This window comes from Leptodactylus fuscus, chromosome 2 (assembly GCF_031893055.1).
Source record: "Leptodactylus fuscus isolate aLepFus1 chromosome 2, aLepFus1.hap2, whole genome shotgun sequence".
Lineage (NCBI taxonomy): Eukaryota > Metazoa > Chordata > Amphibia > Anura > Leptodactylidae > Leptodactylus > Leptodactylus fuscus.
This window is the reverse complement of record NC_134266.1, coordinates 131,040,667-131,062,055: the sequence shown is the minus strand read 5'-3', so window position 1 is coordinate 131,062,055 and position 21,389 is coordinate 131,040,667. Positions and strand designations below refer to the sequence as shown.

The 21,389-nt window shown below is 41.5% G+C and overlaps 1 protein-coding gene across 1 annotated transcript in view; it reads right to left on the bottom strand.

The window, feature by feature from the left end:
* Positions 1-1,223: 1,223 nt before the first annotated feature.
* CYP4F22 (cytochrome P450 family 4 subfamily F member 22) overlaps positions 1,224-21,389 on the bottom strand; it is a 36,251-nt gene continuing 16,085 nt past the window's right edge. Inside the window, exons 4-13 of the mRNA XM_075264624.1 lie at positions 16,933-16,986; positions 14,875-15,002; positions 13,194-13,315; positions 11,957-12,224; positions 7,998-8,064; positions 5,659-5,785; positions 5,174-5,307; positions 2,554-2,618; positions 2,381-2,463; positions 1,224-1,855 (exon numbers count right to left, since the gene is read on the bottom strand). Coding sequence (XP_075120725.1) covers positions 1,684-1,855; positions 2,381-2,463; positions 2,554-2,618; positions 5,174-5,307; positions 5,659-5,785; positions 7,998-8,064; positions 11,957-12,224; positions 13,194-13,315; positions 14,875-15,002; positions 16,933-16,986 — 1,220 coding nt within the window. The 3' untranslated portion in view covers positions 1,224-1,683. The remainder of the gene's footprint in view (positions 1,856-2,380; positions 2,464-2,553; positions 2,619-5,173; positions 5,308-5,658; positions 5,786-7,997; positions 8,065-11,956; positions 12,225-13,193; positions 13,316-14,874; positions 15,003-16,932; positions 16,987-21,389) is intronic.

The following is a 21,389-nucleotide window of genomic DNA, read 5'->3' as shown; positions in this document are numbered from 1 at the left end:
GGGGGACAACAAACTGGGGGCAGAGATAGGGGGGGACAACAAACTGGAAGCAGAGATAGGGGGGCCAACAAACTGGGGGCAGAGATGGGGGGACAAGAAACTGGAGGCAGAGATAGGGGTAACAAGAAACTGGGGCCAGACATGGGAGAACAAGAAATATAAGCGGTTCAGTGCCATCGTCAACCCCCGGACGAAGTCGCAGGTAACTGCTAGTATCATCACTGAATAAAACCTAATTATGCTGAAAAGGTTTGAACTGTTCCTTGTAATTCCAAGTACTGGATTACTTTATTATGTTGGATCTGATCTATGGTACTGATCTGTGCAGTGCACCAGTGGAGTTGTGGTTACAATGATATAATCACAGAATCATGAATGCCTTAGAAGTAACTCAGTCTGATAAATGAAGAATTAAGCAATTTTCTTTAATAAGATATATTACAATATTTCTTATATTCAATTGTACTTTTCCTTTATGAAATATTGTTTTTATAATTGGAGAAATCTTGGAACATTGTGACTGTTCCCACCAGTGGCCACCATGCATCCTTTCTCTGCACAGTAATTATCGTCTGCCCATTTACTATCCAATAGCAACATAGCAAATGTGACATAACTTTAGATGTTGTGTAGAATCTTAGAATAAAAAAATGTAAGAGGTTATAATAAGACACATACATATATTACATATAGAAGAAGCAGGGGTGTACCTATAAGGGGTGCAGTGGCAGCAGTCACTTCTGGGCCCTGGACCTAGAGGAGGCCTGAAAGTTCATTCTGCTATATAAAATATGTCACTTTTCTAAATGGCAAAAGGTAGGAAGGAGCCCATTACATATTTTGCATTCAGGCTCAGGAGCTTCAAGTTACACTTCAGGGAGACTACATATAGATTAATAATAGCACCATATTAAAGGGATATGTGGACTTATTCAAGAGAACCTGTCATGTCCTCATCGATGTGTGGTATTATATACTGCTAGAAAGCTGACAGAACGCTGAATCTGGTATGCGCCCTGATGCAGTAGATATCAGTGCTATTAATTTTAGCACCGATTTCTCCGCACTGTCATAAGGGTGGACCTTACAGACTAGCGTCATCGCTAAGCTGTGAGGTATGTCCACACAGACAGTACTCTTCCATAGACTTGAAAGTACTGTTGGGGGAAGGGTGTTCCTCACAGCCCAGTGATGATAGGTGTTAGGTTGTAAGACCCGTCCTTCTGAAGGTGGGGAGATATCAGTGCTGAAAAAAAATGTACTGAAATCTCCTGCACTGGGGCTCATACTGGGAAAGCCCAGTAGGGAACGTTATAGCAGTAGAAAGGGAACTTTCTAGCAGTATATAATACCACACAGCGATGAGGACGTGAAAAGATTGACTCTTTATATTACAATCATCTGTCACCTTTATAAGTGGATATCTGGCAGAGTTAAGCAATAAACAATTTGTCGTTGACTGTAATGTAAACCAACAGATTTGTCCATGTCCAAGATTTGAGCATACCTTTCCTGTGATTCAACAATATGTCAATTTGCAGAAATATTATTCATATTTTGTATGCAAATGAATGAAATGGTGCACCGAGGTGGGGACAAGACAAATCTTGTGGTAGACTCCCTTTAAAATTGTAGTTACAGTATAAATGCCTGCTCTAGGGGTTTCCATCTTCTAATGTAAACTTAAGGTTTTAGAGCTTCCACTTGAAGCCACAGCCCACCCTCTGCTCTCAAGATCAATTCAGGCTTCCTGCGGACTGACTTATTGGGATCCAAGGTCACCTTGAAGTTCAGAAGAGTAAGAGCGAGCACGACTTTCATTTCAGCCATGGCAAAGTTCTGTCCAATACAATTCCTAAAAATGAAATACATATGTTATATGGTGTTAAAGGTGGAATAAAACAGAATATGGGAGAAACTATTTAAGTCAGTGTTGCTGTAGTCTGCATTGTTTTAATTTGTGACACAATTATCAGATGTTGCATGATTTTTGATAAATTAATAAAACAATTTTTAATACAAAACAGTATTGACACTGTGGGTTGGAAATAGTATTGATGGATACAGTGACACGGATGTGTAATGTTACCATCCTTTGTTTAGTTTTATACTTTAGCATCCCCACCAAAGACGGGTTAGTATTCCCTGAGTAACAGTTCCTATTTGAGGTTACGTAAAAATGTGACTGTTGTGCAGATATGACGTGTAACCGTTGTTTTTGCAAAGTCTATAATGTTGTTTCCTTTGCTGGTGCAATCAGAGGTGGAATATTGGTTGAGCCTTGGTGTATGGTGGAAAGAGTTGTCTAGCATGTCCAATTGTATGGCTCCACGCCAAAATGATAGGAATGAAAAATTATTACACAATATATAACCCTTACCTAGGTCCGGCAGAGAAAGGTACAAATGCATGGGAGGATCTCTCCTGTGTGGAATCTGGATCAAATCGATAGGGATCATAGACCTACAGAATCAGAGGCCATAGTTCTAGTAAATGTTTTAGCAAAAGGTAGAAACTATATATAAATATTAATAAAATCCACAATATTTGTACCTCGGGATTTGGCCAAATAATGGGGTTGTGGTGGGTTCCATAGATACTTATCAGACTGATGTTTCCTGTATAAGATAAGTATTATCACGTAGTTAGTGAAATTAAAAAAAAGTCTATAATTATGAATGGCTGTATAATATTGTGTTATAAAATACATATTTAGCATTTACCGCTACTCGGGTTGGAGATTAATCTCTTCCTGTACCTTAATGATTACTAATTGCTGTGTTGCTTAACATTAGGAAGTGAAAAGGCGGCCTCATACAATAACATTACCCCCTCTTACCCCATTCACAACCCAGTTCATGTACAGACCCACCTGCCGATAGCAAATGGGGTGAGAGAAGCAATCGGCGTGTCTAAGAGGTTTGTCACACCATCAGCCTTTAGGGATGCAACTATATGATGCTCCTAGGATCTAATGGCAGCCTAAAAATGGCTTCTGATCTAATCTACAGATGGTACAGTGGTGGCTCATGGATGCCACCATACTGGATTGGATCACCACCCCTCACAACATCATTTGTGGGTGGCAATCTGTTGCAATAACAGCAAGGCTCCCAGGCTTGTTGTCAGTGATTGTCCATTACAGTCTGCCACAAACAGCATATAATAGAGCATGAACCTTACAATACACTGCAATACACTTGTGGGTTCAAACAACCTACGAGATCTAGAAAAAAAATAAAATAAAAAATTATACATTAAAACTAAAAGAAAAGAAATTGAATCTCCCCTTTTCCTAGATTACATATAAAAACAAACAAACAAACTAAATAAATAAGTGTAAAAACACACAAAAAAAAATCAGCACAGTTTTGGAAATTGCAGCATGTCAATTATATCTATGGAAACGCCGGCAGCTTCCTCGTATATTGTAACAGAAAGTCTGTGGAAAAAAAAATCAGTGAACTTTCTGTTTAAAGCGCTTCGGGAAGAACCGCGATGCGTTCCCCCCAGCGTTTTTTCCCGCAGCGCTTTAGAGCTGCGGATCATTCAGTGGGGCCTTAGCCTAAGGTGGTTTTTAGCAGTGTATTTAAGGACTTACCCCTCGTTCACATCTGCGTTGGTATTCTGTCCAGAGGTGTCCGCACAGGGACCCCCCCCCCCCCCCCCCCGAACAGAATACCAAACATAATTGCAAGAGCTGAGCAGTAAAAGCACAGGGACCCCATAGACTATAATGGGGTCCGTATGCTTACCAGATGCTGCCCGCACGAATCATGCGTACAGGAAAGTAGATTGTAAAGTACTTTCTTGTCCACATGATTCCTGCGGAAATCTGGCGGTAAGCACACGGACCCCGTTATAGTCAATGTGGATCCGTGTGCTTTCACTGCTCACCACTTGCAGTTGCGTTCGGTATTCCGCTCGGGGGTCCTCATGCGGACTCCCCCGGTTGGAATACTAACGCAGATGTCAATGAGGGGTTAAATCAATTTCTGTCTCTGTCGGAAGTGATTCACGGTAATTGCAGAAAATCGCTGAACAAAAAAAGTGCTATTTCATCTGGCCTTTTCAGTTTAGAACTAGAGACACTTGATGGTTCTCAATACAATCAGTGGGTTCCATCAGGCACCAATCAGAAAACATGAACAACCAGATGCAAATGTGAACATAGTGTAAATTAGATCTTTTTGACAATGATTTTCCCTATTACACGTGTGAAAAGATAATCTTTTTCGGTACTATTCCGTTATCGGGCCAGCAGCAGCGCATTTCAGCACCAGCTTTCGGGACAGCAGTTCAGTTCAGCAGCGGGAATTACAATGACATCCGAGGACTGCTGGCCCGATGCTTGTGCCCAGTAGCCAGTACATCAATGACCCCCCCTCCATCTCCTCCTCCTTCCAGTGCTGCCCCCCAGCTCTCCTTACATCTACCCCGTACCCTCTCCCCGCCACATGACTAAGCCGATGCTGGCCCGATGATAGAGGCCGTGCTTGTGTGTAGTAGGCAGTACATCGATCGATGCCCTCATCCTCCTCTTCCTTCCAGTGCTGCCCCCCAGCTCTTCTTACATCTGCCCCGTACCCTCTCCCTGTAATAGGCCTCACCGTAAATCTTGAGCAATGAATGCTACTAGATAGCCGCCGGACGCTGCAGAAAGTTTGTCCCTCCGGCTCGCTGTAGCTCACCGTTCCTATAGTCGGCGTGTTTCTTGTCAGGGCCTGGATTGAGCCCCGGTGTCTTTCCTTTCGGTCTCGGTACTAGCGCTGAGGTGAGGCCTAGTCGTGTGGCGGGGAGAGGGTACGGGGAAGATGTAAGGAGAGCTGGGGGGCAGCACTGGCAGGAGGAGAAGGATGGGGGAGGGGGGTCATCGATGTACTGGTTACTGGGCACAAGCATCGGGCCAGCAGTCCTCGGATGTCATTGTAATTCCCGCTGCTGAACTGCTGTCCCGAAAGCTGCTGCTGAACTGCGCTGCTGCTGGCCCGATAACGGAATAGTACCTCTTTTTCTCATTGACGCTACATCTGCTTATACTTTGTAATTTTCCTGTCCTTTCCATGCCCATGTATTTATGTTCATAAAGCATTCAAGCCAGCAGGAAATCCTTATGGCTTTGTCGTATCAAAATTTCAGATGTCAATGTTTGAATTTAATTTTTTTATTTTACCTTTTGGAATGACTTTCCCATCAGGCATAGTAATATCCTCAGTACATCGTCTAGACACGGCTGTTACTGGGGGATGTAATCGGAGGCTCTCCTTAATGCACATGGTGGTAAATGGCAGCTGAGACAAGTCATCCCTGCAGCACAAAATTGATGGCACAATTAACCTAGGAAACCACTTAAGAAAGCCACAAATAAAATTGGAATGCATTTCTTTTTTTCTATATTTATATGGTTAATCAAGAAACAGCTAACAATGTCCGATATAACCATGTTTAAATATTTATCAAATAGTGATATAAAGTTTTTGTTCATTTTAGTGTAGAGTTTGATGTTATCTTCTGAAATTCTTCCTTATTAGCATCAACAAGACTAAGATCCACTTACTAGCACACTATCTGAAGATTGTGTATAAATATTAAACTTCTCATTTCTGCTACAGATGATACAATAACAGATCAATTTATAATAACGTGGCAAGTACTCACCATTCCAAGTGTACAGCTTCTCCTTTTAATAGCTGTTTTATTTCCTCTCTGCATTTGTCTTGATATTCGGGGTGAGAGGCCAAGTTATATAAGATCCAGGAGAGTCCACTGGCTGTGGTGTCATGTCCTTGGTGGAGAAAACAATACATGAATGAAGTGCAAGTTTACTGTTTAATTAACTGTAAATATATTCAGATTGATGGTGCATATGGGGATGTCTATTGCATTATAAAACCAAGTTAAAAGGGTTGTTCAACTCTTTTATAAAAACATTTAGTTCTGTTGCTGATGGGGTCATTAAAACTTAAAAAAAAAAAACCCTACTCACCTCAGGTATCTTTCAAGACCCTAGCTGACATCAACAGTGAGATCACATCAACAGTGACCACTTCATAAGTACCGTGTCACATAGTCATATGCCATTTATGAAGAAGTCACCCCAGATGCCTGTAACTAGCTTAAAGGGGTTGTCCCATCACAAGGACCCTATCTATACTGTTTGTTAATGTGAATGTAAGACTTTTCCTAAATACATTGCTTCAGCAAAACTGCTTTGTTTGGCCGCTATATTACTTTATTCATTTTTTTGGGACACATCCCTTGACTTATCTGCTCATAAGTCAATTGATGTATCTGCTGCTCTGAGGGGGGAGGGGCTAAGTGCACGGGAGCGAGCCTGGGGGGGGGTAGTTTACCCTTTGGGGGGAAGGGGCTGCCAATTAGACGCCGGCACAGATGCACAGACGCCGGCACAGGTGCCTGCAACATCGCTATGTTTCTGCCCTGCATGAAGCCAGCAGCGGCAGGAGCGATGCTGCTATTCCGGGGGGCGGAGGAGCGGAATAACAGCATCGCTTCTGCCGCTGCTGGCTTCATGCAGGGCAGAAGCATAGCGATGTTGCAGGCACCTGTGCTGGCGTCTGTGCATCTGTGCCAGCGTCTAACTCTCCCCGGCATCCGCCTCTCTATTACAGCGGATGCCGGGTCACATATTCACATATGCACAGCCAGCGGCGAGATGCCGCTGGACCTGCGTGCACACTCATAGACCAGTCTAGCTTTCACAATGCGAATAGAGACCTGACACCTGCTGTAATAGAGAGAGGCGGATGTCGGGTCTCTATTCGCATTGTGAAGGCTAGACTGGTCTATGAGCACGCACGCAGGGCCAGCGGCATCTCGCCGCTTGGCTTTGCATATGTGACCCCGTCCACCAATGACGCAACAAAGCCGGAAGACAGAAGATTTTTCAACAACGAAGACTGGTGAGTATGCGACGTGGGACAACCCCTTTAAGGGCTCAATTGCCACAAATGAGTCTGCTTATGCTTCTTGCTAATGCCACCTTATGAAAACCTGCCTGGGTCACCTTAACATACCCCATACCCTTCTCTTCATAAGCAGTGACTCATCATCAATAAGATTGGAGCGTGAGGGAGGTAATCTGCTGCTATTAACAGCTTTCGATACTGCCATACTTTAAAGCTGCTGAGTTTTCTCTGCCAAATGTGAGTCTTTTGAGGGAAAATATGTATTGGTATATATGTGTACATTTATTTACAGTATATGTATCTAATATATTGTGTGAATATTGTATATGAAAAGAAAGGAAAAATATTGTATGTGAATATTGTATCTTTGTATACAAGTATATGTGAGTACATCTGTGACTATATACACTATATGAATGTATATGTGTGAATATATACAGTATATGTACGAGTGTATATTGTATATGAATGTATGTGTGTGAGCATATACTGCATGTCTATCTATGTATATTTGTTTTGTATATATTGTGAGAAGGTGACAGGCAGAGTGCTGGAATTACGCAATATCTCCACCAGTGTTTTAACTTATGTGTGGTCCAGTGCGGGTCTTGAGTAGGCCTCAGCCCCAGATGTGAGTCCTAGGCTCATTACTGGGCCAGAAAAGGCTGCAGAGCCTGTACTTCAGGGCAGATTCAGGGAGTGAGAGGAGGCATCTGGGTCTGTGCTGACACTCTGAGTCCAGTGAAACTCTTGCTTGTTTGTTTCTCAATAAGGCTGTTAGTAAGCCACACGTATAGTTAGTTTATTATTACTGTTTAGTTAGTAGCTCAGAAGAGCAGGATTTTGTTTCTTGCTGTTTTGCTGAAGTTAAGGATGTATTTTATTTTGCTCATTTTTTGTGCATCAAGTCAAGGTTTACTTATTTTGCTGTGTTTTTGTACACAAACCTATTTGCTCCAAGATCTGTGTCGCTGTCCAATAAAAATGATGTTAAAGTGACTAGAGTTCCAATGTAATTTGTATTAATTTATGGTTTGAGTGCTTATGAGTTTTTTTCCATGAACATACCTTCGAACATAAATGTGTCCACCTCAGCTCTTATCTCTTCATCTGATAATATACTGCCATCTTCATCCTGTAAAGAATTTAGAGGGGTAAAGAGATTTAGAGGGGTATAGGATAGGGGATAACTAGAAGATTGGTGGTGCTTTGTTCCTGTTCTGCAAGGAGGTCACCCAGGTTTATCAACCCCCCCCCCAAAAAAAAATTAGTACTTAACTCTTACTTAAATGGCTATTGGAGATCAAAGGGCCACATACAGTTCTGAACAAAGCCCCCTGTTGTCTAAGTCATCCTCTGCCAAGTTTATCTTAAATATAAGTGAAATATTTATGACTTCTGTCATTTCTGTTGCACTTTTTTGGATATGCATGAAAATAATCCACGGTTCAGTTAATTAAAGAGATCCTATCATTACATTTAAATTTTTTGTCCCTAACACGTAGGAATAGACTTAAGAAAGGCTATTCTTCTCCTACCTTTAGACGTCTTCTCTGTGCCGCCATTCTGTAGAAATCCCGGTTTTCGTCGATATGCAAATGTGTTCTCTCGTAGCACAGGGGGCAGGCCCCAGTGCTCAAACAGTACTGGGGGCATCCCCAATGTTGCGATCGAACTCTCCAGTGCCACCTCCATCTTCTTTAGGAACGGGCTCTCTTTGCGTCTTCTTCCGGTGTTGGCTTCGAACTTCTAGGCCTCGGGCAGCCAACTGCGCATGCCCGCCGGCCACAAGAAAATGGCCGCTTACAATACTGTGTAAGTGGCCTTTTTTTGTTTTTAAAATGTAGATCATGAGCCCCATATAGGGATCACAATGTACATTTTTTTGTTTTTTCATTTAAGTATGTTTTTTGCAGAATGTGAGGAAATCCACACAAACACGTGGAGAACATACAAACTCCTTGCAGACGTCGTTCTTGGTGGGATTTGATTCCAGGACTCCAGCGCTGCAAGGCTGCAGTGCTAACCACTGAGCCACCGTGTTGCCCCACTGGCCACGAGTAGAGATGAGCGAACAGTGTTCTATCGAACACATGTTCGATCGGATATCAGGGTGTTCGCCATGTTCGAATCGAATCGAACACCACGTGGTAAAGTGCGCCAAAATTCGATTCCCCTCCCACCTTCCCTGGCGCCTTTTTTGCACCAATAACAGCGCAGGGGAGGTGGGACAGGAACTACGACACTGGGGGCATTGAAAAAAATTGGAAAAAGTCATTGGCTGCCGAAATCAGGTGACCTCCATTTTAGACGAATAGTGGATTTCAAATCCGGGTCATATGAGAATGTGAACTTTGTGACTATGAGACAGGGATAGCTGTACAGGCAGGGATAGCTAGGGATAACCTTTATTTAGGGGGGAATGTTATTAAAAATAACTTTTTGGGGCTCTATCGGGTGTGTAATTGTGATTTTTGTGAGATAAACTTTTTCCCATAGGGATGCATTGGCCAGCGCTGATTGGCCGAATTCCGTACTCTGGCCAATCAGTGCTGGCCAATGCATTCTATTAGCTTGATGAAGCAGAGTGTGCACAAGGGTTCAAGCGCACCCTCGGCTCTGATGTAGCAGAGCCGAGGCTGCACAAGGGTTCAAGCGCACCCTCGGCTCTGATGTAGGAGAGCCGAGGGTGCACTTGAACCCTTGTGCACCCTCAGCTCTGCTACATCAGAGCCGAGGGTGCGCTTGAACCCTTGTGCACACTCTGCTTCATCAAGCTAATAGAATGCATTGGCCAGCGCTGATTGGCCAATGTATTCTATTAGCCTGATGAAGTAGAGCTGAATGTGTGTGCTAAGCACACACATTCAGCTCTACTTCATCGGGCTAATAGAATGCATTGGCCAGCGCTGATTGGCCAGAGTACGGAACTCGACCAATCAGCGCTGGCTCTGCTGGAGGAGGCGGAGTCTAAGATCGCTCCACACCAGTCTCCATTCAGGTCCGACCTTAGACTCCGCCTCCTCCGGCAGAGCCAGCGCTGATTGGCCGAATTCCGTACTCTGGCCAATCAGCACTGGCTAATGCATTGTATTGGCTTGATGAAGCAGTGCTGAATGTGTGTGCTTAGCACACACATTCAGCTCTACTTCATCGGGCTAATAGAATGCATTGGCCAGCGCTGATTGGCCGAATTCCGTACTCTGGCCAATCAGCACTGGCTAATGCATTGTATTGGCTTGATGAAGCAGTGCTGAATGTGTGTGCTTAGCACACACATTCAGCTCTACTTCATCGGGCTAATAGAATGCATTGGCCAGCGCTGATTGGCCGAATTCCGTACTCTGGCCAATCAGCACTGGCTAATGCATTGTATTGGCTTGATGAAGCAGTGCTGAATGTGTGTGCTTAGCACACACATTCAGCTCTACTTCATCGGGCTAATAGAATGCATTGGCCAATCAGCGCTGGCCAATGCATTCTATTAGCGTGAACTGAGTTTGCACAGGGGTTCTAGTGCACCCTCGGCTCTGCTACATCAGATTGCTACATCTGATGTAGCAGTGCCGAGTGTGCATCAGATGTGTAGTTGAGCAAAACTGACTCAGCACTGCTAAGTCTGCATTCGCATAGGAATGCATTGGCCAGCCTTCGGCCAATCAGCGCTGGCTCTGCCGGAGGAGGCGGAGTCTAAGGTCGGACCTGAATGGAGACTGGTGTGGAGCGATCTTAGACTCCGCCTCCTCCAGCAGAGCCAGCGCTGATTGGCCGAATTCCGTACTCTGGCCAATCAGCACTGGCTAATGCATTGTATTGGCTTGATGAAGCAGTGCTGAATGTGTGTGCTTAGCACACACATTCAGCTCTACTTCATCGGGCTAATAGAATGCATTGGCCAATCAGCGCTGGCCAATGCATTCTATTAGCGTGAACTGAGTTTGCACAGGGGTTCTAGTGCACCCTCGGCTCTGCTACATCAGATTGCTACATCTGATGTAGCAGTGCCGAGTGTGCATCAGATGTGTAGTTGAGCAAAACTGACTCAGCACTGCTAAGTCTGCATTCGCATAGGAATGCATTGGCCAGCCTTCGGCCAATCAGCGCTGGCTCTGCCGGAGGAGGCGGAGTCTAAGGTCGGACCTGAATGGAGACTGGTGTGGAGCTATCTTAGACTCCGCCTCCTCCAGCAGAGCCAGCGCTGATTGGTCGAGTTCCGTACTCTGGCCAATCAGCACTGGCCAATGCATTTCTATGGGGAAAAGTTAGCTTGCGAAAATCGCAAACTGACAGGGATTTCCATGAAATAAAGTGACTTTTATGCCCCCAGACATGCTTCCGCTGCTGTCCCAGTGTCATTCCAGGGTGTTGGTATCATTTCCTGGGGTGTCATAGTGGACTTGGTGACCCTCCAGACACGAATTTGGGTTTCCCCCTTAACGAGTTTATGTTCCCCATAGACTATAATGGGGTTCGAAACCCATTCGAACACTCGAACAGTGAGCGGCTGTTCGAATCGAATTTCGAACCTCGAACATTTTAGTGTTCGCTCATCTCTAGCCACGAGCAGTCGGCTGCCCCAGGCCTAAAAGTTTGAAGTCACTGCCGGAAGAGGACGCGAAGAGAGCTCGACCCTGTAAACTACCTAGTTTCTTAAGGCTATTCCGACGTGTTAGTGAGGAAAAATTGAGCTTTAATGGTAGAATCCCTTTAAACTGTTGTCTGAGAGAAGTCTGTGACTGTCTAGTGGAATCCCCCTATTTCAAAGTATAATGTGCATGGGTGTCTTTACAACTATACAAAATATTAGTTTTCACCAACTATTTTCCAAAGCATAAGAAGGCCAATTTAGAACTGAATAGATGAGCCACATATCTCTGTTAATCATATTTATGGTCATATGTCTGTTGACCACAATACAAGAACCAACGTGTAAATATGTGGGTGAGAAGATTTAGGCATGTTTTTTTCAAGCCATTCTTTGTTCCACATTAACATGATTCACATATATAGATGACATTTGATCTGACCTTTGATAGTAATAGTATGTCAATGAAATCCTTTGTCTTTCCTTGCTTGGACTTGACCCAGTTTTCTACCCCCTTCTCCTGCAAGGCCTTCTTTCTCAGGTGTACTACATTTGCAGTAAACTCATGCACAATTTTGCACGCCTGTTGGAATTTTCTTCCGTTGGAGGAAAGGCGGTAGATGAAATCAAAGTGATGAGGAAGGTAGTGTTCACGTTCCACAATCAAGGTGCTCAGTTCGTAAATTGCAGCGATATAGTCACTGGGCTTTCTGCAATGACAACAGTATGTAAGTATTCAAAACCTAAACAACAACTGTCAACTATCACTTCACAAAGAGTTGTGTTACTCAGACACTTACATTCTCCAAGTACATTTGGGTGAGTCTGACCCTGTAAACTACCTGGTTTGTTTTCCTGATATATGACTATTGGAAATATTTGTAGTTCCACCTCGTGACTTTTAGTGTTCAGTATCCCCCTTACAACTTTTCCAAAAAGTGGGCAGGGTATTATCTACAGTGGGGGATGGCCTGGCAAATTTACTAAAACTGGTATAAATAATAACTAAAATTTATGTCAGCTCTTACCTAAGCCAGTCTTCAGAAATGTCTCCCCTGTAAATGTTGCATGAATAACTTTTTCAATGCCTTAGTCTACATGCCCCCCTTTTGGCTTTTCAGTGCCACTTTGGTCTGATCTTCCTTCTTTATTCTTAAATTTAGCTTAGTTTGTATGGAACAAATAATAAAATTAACAATTGCCTGATTGAGCATATTATCATTTAAGGCAGGGGCCCAAGTGGCATTTGCAACGCAGCAAAAACGCAATGTTTTACAGCCTTTCAAAATTTTAGCAAATCCCTTCCACACACTGCAGAAAAATACGCACAGCAGAAATGCTGCGATTTCCAAAAATGTCACATTTTTAGAAATCACATCATGTCAATGATATCTATGGAAACATCACGGTTCCCCTAAAAGTATCATTGAAGCAGAAAACACTGTGGGAAAAATAGGTTTCCGTTCTGATTTTTTCCGCAGTGCCTTTTTGCTGCGGCCAGCTATGTGGGGCCTTAGCCTAATGGATATATCAGACATTTGAGGAAAGGGTCTGTATTTTTCCTGAATCATGGGCTGGTCTAGTAATGCAGTTCATGGTCATTTAATATCATAGCATGTCTCTTGAATCTGTACTCAACTTGTCCGATAAAAAAAGGCATTTTAAAGCAGTGTACATACTCTTGGCAGCCGCTGTCATAGCTAAATGTACATTTTAGCAAGCTGTCCAATGTCATTAGGCTGATGTGTTCAAACATATCCAACGAGACAGGACCTTGTACAGACAACGTGCGCCATTTAGCCTGTGAAAACATACACACACATGTGAGCATTGAATAACATGGCTCTAAAAATAAGTCCCTGAAAATGTAAAAACTAAATCATCTTATTTTGTGACGCTTCTTTGAGCTACTGTATTTGAGGGATAACAGCTCTTACATTGCCTACAGGGTGTCCCTCGGACATTCACATACTGTAGTATATATACTGTAACTGTATTATACTGCTGTAACCCTCACCTCTTTGCATTTTCTATTCTAGTCTTCATATATACAGTAAGTTACGAAATAATTTTGACATTTCTTTAGTTAATGCATTACATTGCCCAAAACCAGTTAGGATGATTATGTCAATCCTCTCCAATGCATTGCTATATCCATTTCTAGACTGACTACAGGTCACATGATTCATATTTATACTAGTCTATGGAGAGGGGAGGGGGAGAGGTGAGCAGGAATTGCAAGAGATAACAAAAAGCTTAGAGTGATGGTGGAGCAGCATAGAAGTCTATCACAACTAAAACAGTATATACACATTAGTACATTTCTAAATAGGGCCAGCAGACTCTCCACTACTAACTGTGTGCAGTGTATGGCAACTAGTTTCCATCCACCTGCTCAGACAGGAGTGCAAGTTACAGATATAGCATTGAAGGAGGTGGAATTTTAATATCCTGGATCCCAATGCAAAATCTGTAAGGGGGTTTTCTATCTACCCTGTGTCAATTAGTATATTGCTACATTTTATGTTGCAAAGGGACCTTTGGGGCTCTGCAAGGTCAAAGGTCTGGTTTTGACTGCACCCCTATAAATATGCCCATGGAAACAGCCAAATATTGCAAAATAAATAATAATGGCTAAATATAATGTTACTCCTCATGTTCACAGAATATATTACTGATTTATGCAGTTTCTTGAAAAGTTAGTTATGTATTAAATGTATCAAAGTATAAAAGATTTAATTGTATTTACAACCTATTGGTCGGTCCCTAATAATGGATTTTCTATATTGCTGATGATCATTTGGATTACAATTGGCTTTCTCACAGCTGTACATGGTAATTACATTACAGGGAGTCTGTTACTAAAAGATTAGCAAACCAGCCACAATGGCTTGTAGGTAGGAGGTGGATTAACGGTACCATGGGTCCTGGGCTGTTCAAAGCGTGGCCCTTCCCCCATGCATGCCAATGAAATGTTCTGTAGCATCTCTTCACACAGTAAAACATTCAATAGTGGCCCTCTACAGTATAATGTCCCATAGTGGCCCCTCCACACAGTAAAATGTCCCACAGTAGCCCTTCCATGAAGTATAATGTCCCAAAGTGGCCCCTACGCTAATAAAATGAAAATAATATAGTATAGGGATAATTGAACTGGACATTTATCTCCACATATACTTAGTGGACATTTATCACATAACCAAGACAGAATTTTATCTGATGTAACTATTATGAATCATTGAGAGAACATATAATTCCCGGGGCTGTATTTATCTTACATTCATTACTAGCATGTAACATATTGTATAGTGCTGGACAATCCAGTGAATGAAATATGTACCATATATAGCATAAACTCACATGCATGATGTCTGTGCTCTGGTTAAAAATCTTCACATAATGTTTTAAAATATCAAAGTGAAAAGCAGGTGTCAAAAGACGTCGGTGTCGGGCCCACTTCTCTCCACGGCTTAGTAAAAGGCCATCTCCTAAACAATAAAGACTATTGATATTACAACTTACATGATTACCATTAACCCCATAAACACATACTTAATGGCTTCAATGTTTTTAATTTTTAGTTTTTTTTTAACATGGTAGAAATTACCATTAGAATTATATATTTATTTTCGTTAAATTCCATATATTTTATGATTTTTTTTTATCAGTTTTTTTTTAATTACATTTTTCACCTAATAATATAACCTTTCACCAGTCGTATGACTTTAAGCTTTAATTTGGATTAAATGATATATGTATGGATATTCCTAGGGGTTCAGACAATTCATTGAGCAATTTTTTTTACTATTTATCTAGCTTTTTTTTTGTTTCGTATTAAAGAAACTTCCTGTAAAGTTTTCTCCTAGCAGAAGTTGACGGCAGAGTCGTGGCTTATAATCATTGAAGGAAAGTCACACAAACACACACACACACATATATTATCTACCTATCTATTATAAATGAGAAAGACTACCGTAAGTAATCAGGAGAGAAGAGCTTTGGTAAGTGAGGTGACCAAGAATCTGATGCAAAGTGCAAAAAAGTTATGTGTGTGCTTGCAGTACTTTTCTCTCTGCATGATTTGTGGGGACACCTAGCGGAAACCACACGGACCCCATTATAGTCTATGGGATTTGAGTAGTTTCTTAGCTAGCCGCTTTTTAATGTGTAAAGGTTTCCATTTGGGGGGTCCCCAAGCAGACTACCCAAACAGAATACCAAACGCTGATGTGAACCGGGCCTGAGTGAAGGGTCTGAATATTTATGTCAATTCAAAATTTTAGTTCTTCATTTTCAATATATTAGTAAAGTTTTCTAACATTCTGCTTTCACTTTTTTAGTATGCATTATTGAGTAAAGAATGATATGAGGATTTTTCTTTATTTATTTTTAGCACAAGGACCCAACCTAACAATGTGGTGAATGTACAGATTTTCTACTGCAGTATATATACAAATAAATCCAAGTCAATACACAAGTAAAGCTATTACTGTATATACTCGAGTATAAGCTGACCCGAATATAAGCCGAGGCCCCTAATTTTACCACAAAAAACTGGGAAAACTTATTGACTCAAGTATAAGCCTAGGGGGGAAATGCAGCATATACTGGAAAATTTCAAAAATTAAAATGGTTGGAGTTTTTGGGTGCAGTAGATGCTGGGTGCTGGGGAAGGGTAGGGGGTGTTTTGGTTGTCTGTCTGCCCCTTCCCTGAGCTTGAGGACTAAGTTTTTTTCCCCCCACTTGGAATTCAGCCTGGCTGAATATAAGGTATCTGCAGTGCTCCTATTAACCCTTTCCCGACGGAACAGGAGCACTGCAGATACCCTATATTCAGTAGACCGGGCACTTTCAGACACAGGGATACCTAATGTGTTTGTGTTTCACAGTCATTTTCTACTTTTATATGTATTCGAGGGAAAGGAGTGATTTAGAACTTTTATTTACTTTATTTTTTTATTAAATTATTTTTAAAGCTTTTTTTTTCACTATTTTATGGGAGATTCTATACATTACTATTGCTAAAACTGTGCTGAAAAATTCGGCTTATACTCGAGTATATACAGTACTTGCAAGTACAGATAAACTGTGCATCAGAGAAAAAAAAAAGCATTTTTGCATTTTCATGGTTTAAACCCAAGTGAAAAATGTATCACAGACTTTCTCCGAATCCACTGTACAATAAGGTGGTTTTGTAGAATGAGGTGTATTGTCGCCACCTAGCTGCCAGTATCTAGAAGTACATGAGCAATGATATATGTATAGTATATAACGTTTTGTTTCATTATAAAATCAAGTGACAGAAATGTCTGTCGGAAAGTTGTTGAAAATTCAGAAACTGTAAATTGTAGTTGCCACTTTGCTGTCTCCCTCGCTACCTGCTGACTAACTCCTGCAAGCAAACTAAACCAAACTTACCCAACCAAGGTCTTAGAAAGCCATAGAATAATTCATCCTTAGGTGCAATGGCAGCTGTGAACAGACAAAAAAAGTATTGAGGGCAATCATTATAAAGTTCAAATGATATCGTATAATTCTTATACTATATACTACTATAATTATTATGTTATAAGCATACATGTGAAGAATGATGAAGTTAAAAAAAACTGAATGGAAAATACAATAGTGTTTAGAATATCTAATGATATGTGTGAATCTAGCACTGTAACTGCATTCATAAATGTACAATACTTTCATTTCTTGCATGTGTAGAATAAAAGACATCTCAGATTAAGATATAAAGAAAAAAATAATTAAAATAGTTTATCCAATTTCTAACATTGATGGCCTAACATCTGGGACTCCCACATATCACCAGTACTGCAAGCTGTACAAACTGTAGCAGCAAGTGCAGGTATTGCAGCGCTGTCCGATTGATGCTAGAAACCAGATATACGTACTTATGTGTGTATACTATAGCATTAAAGGGGTTGTCCACGCATAAATGGACAACACCTTTAACTTTTATATCAGCCAGGGTGGTGAAAAAATAAAAAAAAATATTATACTCAACTCCCCCGATGTCCTGCTGACGCGTTCCAGTCCTTCTGCTAAACAGGTCTCTTCCTGAGTTATGCTGTAGTTGCTGATTGGCCTCAGTAGTCACATGCAATGTCACTACCTGTGACATCACAGGTCTCTTCCTGAGACCTGCTGAAGCCACTGATTGGCCTCAGCGGTTATGTGACCCCTGAGACCAATCAGCAACCTCAGTGGAAGGGATCCGTGACGTCACAACCAGAGAGCAGTTTGACTTTGAGAAAATGCTGGAGCAGAAGGACCACACTGTGCAGGAAGGACACCGGAGCAATGGGGACAGGTGAGTATGAATTTGTTTTATTTTTTCACTGTCCCTAGCTGACTTGAAAGTTAAAGGGGTTGTCAAATTTTGCCTGGACAACCCCTATAATAGAGTAACAGTACATTGCATACGTCATGTAGTGGCTATAGACACACAGAAGAAAAAAAAGAGACAAATACAGTTTTAGACTGAGGCCACACGTCGCAAAAATGCAGTGGAGCATATTTATCAATAGAACACTTTTATAACTACAGTTGCGCCAAAAACTATGGTGCAAATAATTTCCGACATATTTATGAACGATGTGCACCAGAATGAACAGAAAAATACAACTGACTCGACATGTTTGAAAAATGTGAACCAGAATGAGCACGGTTTAAAAGTGTCTAATGTTACAACACATTTATAAAACAGAAAAGTACGAATATGGCGCATTTGCAAAGTAGACTACGTTTAAGCTGAAGATTCATTTGAGACAGAATCTTATTCTACAGGCAATGGAGACAAATTTTTGGTTTGTTGGGAAAAAATAGCCAGAATTTTGTTGAATCAAAGAGTGAGACTAAATTTTGGTATGTTGGAAGGTAAGACAGATTTATGAAGCTCCGTACAACAGATTTGTAAATATGTCTAAAAATATTAACGGGATTCACAGTTTTAGGCTGCTTTCACACAGTCAGTGTTTGGTCAGTGATTTTCATCAGTGATTGTTAGCCAAAACTAGGAGTGGAGACTGTACAGAACAGGTACAAATATTTCTATTATACCTGATCTCTTTGTAGTCTCCTCTCCTGATTTTGGCTCACAATCACTGAACAAAATCACTGGCCGTGTGAAAGCAGCCTATGACCATGCTAAAGTTTGGCAGTATTGATAAATATGCCCCAGTGTTTTCAAAAATTTTACGTCTACATCATTTTCCCTGAAATTGTTTTTGGTGCATTTTTTCTTCTGCTGTGGTTTCACTCCAATTTTTTTCCCACCGTTTTGTTATGTGTGGTCTTAGCCTTTAACAACAAAAAGCCAGGCAGCATAAACAGCTATAGCTGAAGAGATGGTTTATTTTTCTGAAAGCCAGTAATCTCACAAAGCAACATAACAAGCTATCACAGTAAAAGTTTGCCTCACATCCATCTGCCTACAGGTGGGAAGAAATGTGATAGACATATGATGGAATAAAGTAGCCCCTGGCTCAGTGCCTGATGGTGTTTTAAGTGGGCAAATAAAACTTCACAGCACAAACCAAATTGTGCTCCTAGATCACCATCTTGTCTCTTCTGCTAAGAATTAGAGGCCCTAAATGATATATACACCAAGCAGTGTAACTGGTCCTACCTCTGGTTGCCCATCTCCTTTACTCACTGTATATGAAAAACAAAGATAGCATTGTCTATTAGACACTAGCAAAAATAAGGTTAAAGTGTATTGTATTCAGTAGGAAACCCTGATTTTTGCGGTACAGATCTGTCATTGAGAAACTAAATCTCACAGATCAGTGAAATATCTGTATGTTGACGCAAGAACTAATAATGAAAGAATGAAAGATGACTTTGCTAGGCAGAAATCAGACAACGTGGTATACTCTTTTTTTGTAGATGCCCAGTATATGAGTAGGCAGCAGATGCTTTCCTATGGTAAAGAAAATGGTATAATGATGAATACCTGCCTGGTGGAGTTCCAAAGGTCGGTTTTTATCACTTGAGTCTATGGATATATTTAGTGGGTTCTCATTTGTTGAACAGGTCCACTGAAGTGGATGAGGCCCGGTTCACCTTTGCATTTGGGTTTCCATTTGGGAAGTCCGCTTGGGGACCCCCTGAAAGGAAACCTATACACATTAAAAAGTGGTTACCTGGGAAATCTACGGACCCCATAGACTTTAAAGAGATCTGTTTGGTTTCCACTTGGTTTCCGCACAAATCATGTGGAGAAAAACTTGCTGCTTGGAGGACTTTTCTCTAGCATGTTTTGTGCAGAAACTGAGTGGAATCCACACAGACCCCATTATAGTCTATGGAGTTCGCAGGTTGTGATCACAGATGTGAATAGGGTCTGAGAATACAGCCTAACTAGTTTTAGCAATGTCTTATGGCATATGGAAGATGTAATATAGCCACGACACAAATAGACGACTGACCTAGAGAATTCTTGTGTGTTCTCCACCTTAAAGCATAGGCAGAATTCACCAGGAAATACTGGATAAATATCCCAAAAGATATTTCAATGCCCGGTAACTAAAACTGTAAGTTTATACGTGGAAAAGCTGCATTGTTTGCGAAAAAGCAGCTTCTCGGTTTTATTGGCAGGTGCAAAGCAAAGTACACGCTATTGAAGCAGAGAACAGAAACTACAGAGAGGATTGACTACCTGGAACCTGAAGCACAGGCTTAATGTAATTAGGATGGAAAAGTCTGACGATGGGATAATAAAGACTAAACCACCAGGAGCAGCCATAGATGTAACGCTTCACCAATTTGTTCGCCACCTGCAATCCTTCTTCTGTACTCCTAATCTAGAGTGATGGGAAGTTACAATCAGATTGTTGGCAGCAAGGAATTAGGATGAACAGATATGGGATTTCTTGTCTGGATTTTATAAACCAGAAAGTCAAAAGTAGTAAGAAATCTGAAATAAATGGAATTATTGATGGGAATGTGTTAAGGCCATCAAGTTCCTTAGAAAAAGCTGCAGAATGACGGACAGTGTCAATTCCTAACATATTTGTTATACCTTACTCTTTTAGATTACCAAGTAAAAAAGGAACAAGCAATACAGACAACAAATCCCATATCTGATAATGATTTGAAAGCCAAAGATAAGATATAAATCCTAGATGTAACTGAAATATATATACCGTAATACATATTATTATTATTTAAGATATAATGCAGATATTATATAAATCATTTTAAGAGGTTTTCATGAGAGCAATTATAACAGAAATATAATCAACTAAGGGTGCATGCACACTACGTAACGCCGGGCGTGTATGAGAGCCGTACACGCCGGCATTACAGCAGACTGCCGAACACTTCCCATTCACTTCAATGGGAGCGCTCGTAACAGCGGCGTTTACGAGCGCTCCCATTGAAGTGAATGGGAAGTGTTCGGCAGCCCTGCTGTAACGCCGGCGTGTACGGCTCTCATACACGCCCGGCGTTACGTAGTGTGCATGCACCCTAATAGTGTAAGGTCATGTAGATTCTAGGAACCAGGCTACAAATTTACACTACAGGATCCAGAGTAACTAAATATCACCAGCTTTTTACTTTCTAAGGAGGGCCATATTTGTAGATAGAAGCCATCATGGGTAGCTCTCTATGTTATTTACTTACTGTACACATTTGTACAATATTGGAACAGCAAGGCTGCCAAATTCTAGTAGAATAATAAAGATGCACTGTAAGGGTGAGTTCACACGGAGGAAAGTGGAGCGCAATCTGGCACGTATACACGTGTCGGCAGATTGCGCTCCACAAAAGCTCCCATTCATTTCAATGGGAGTGAGGATCGTAGACGCGGCGTTATTTTGCGGCCGCAAAATCACGGCCGCAAAATAGCGCGGCGTATACAT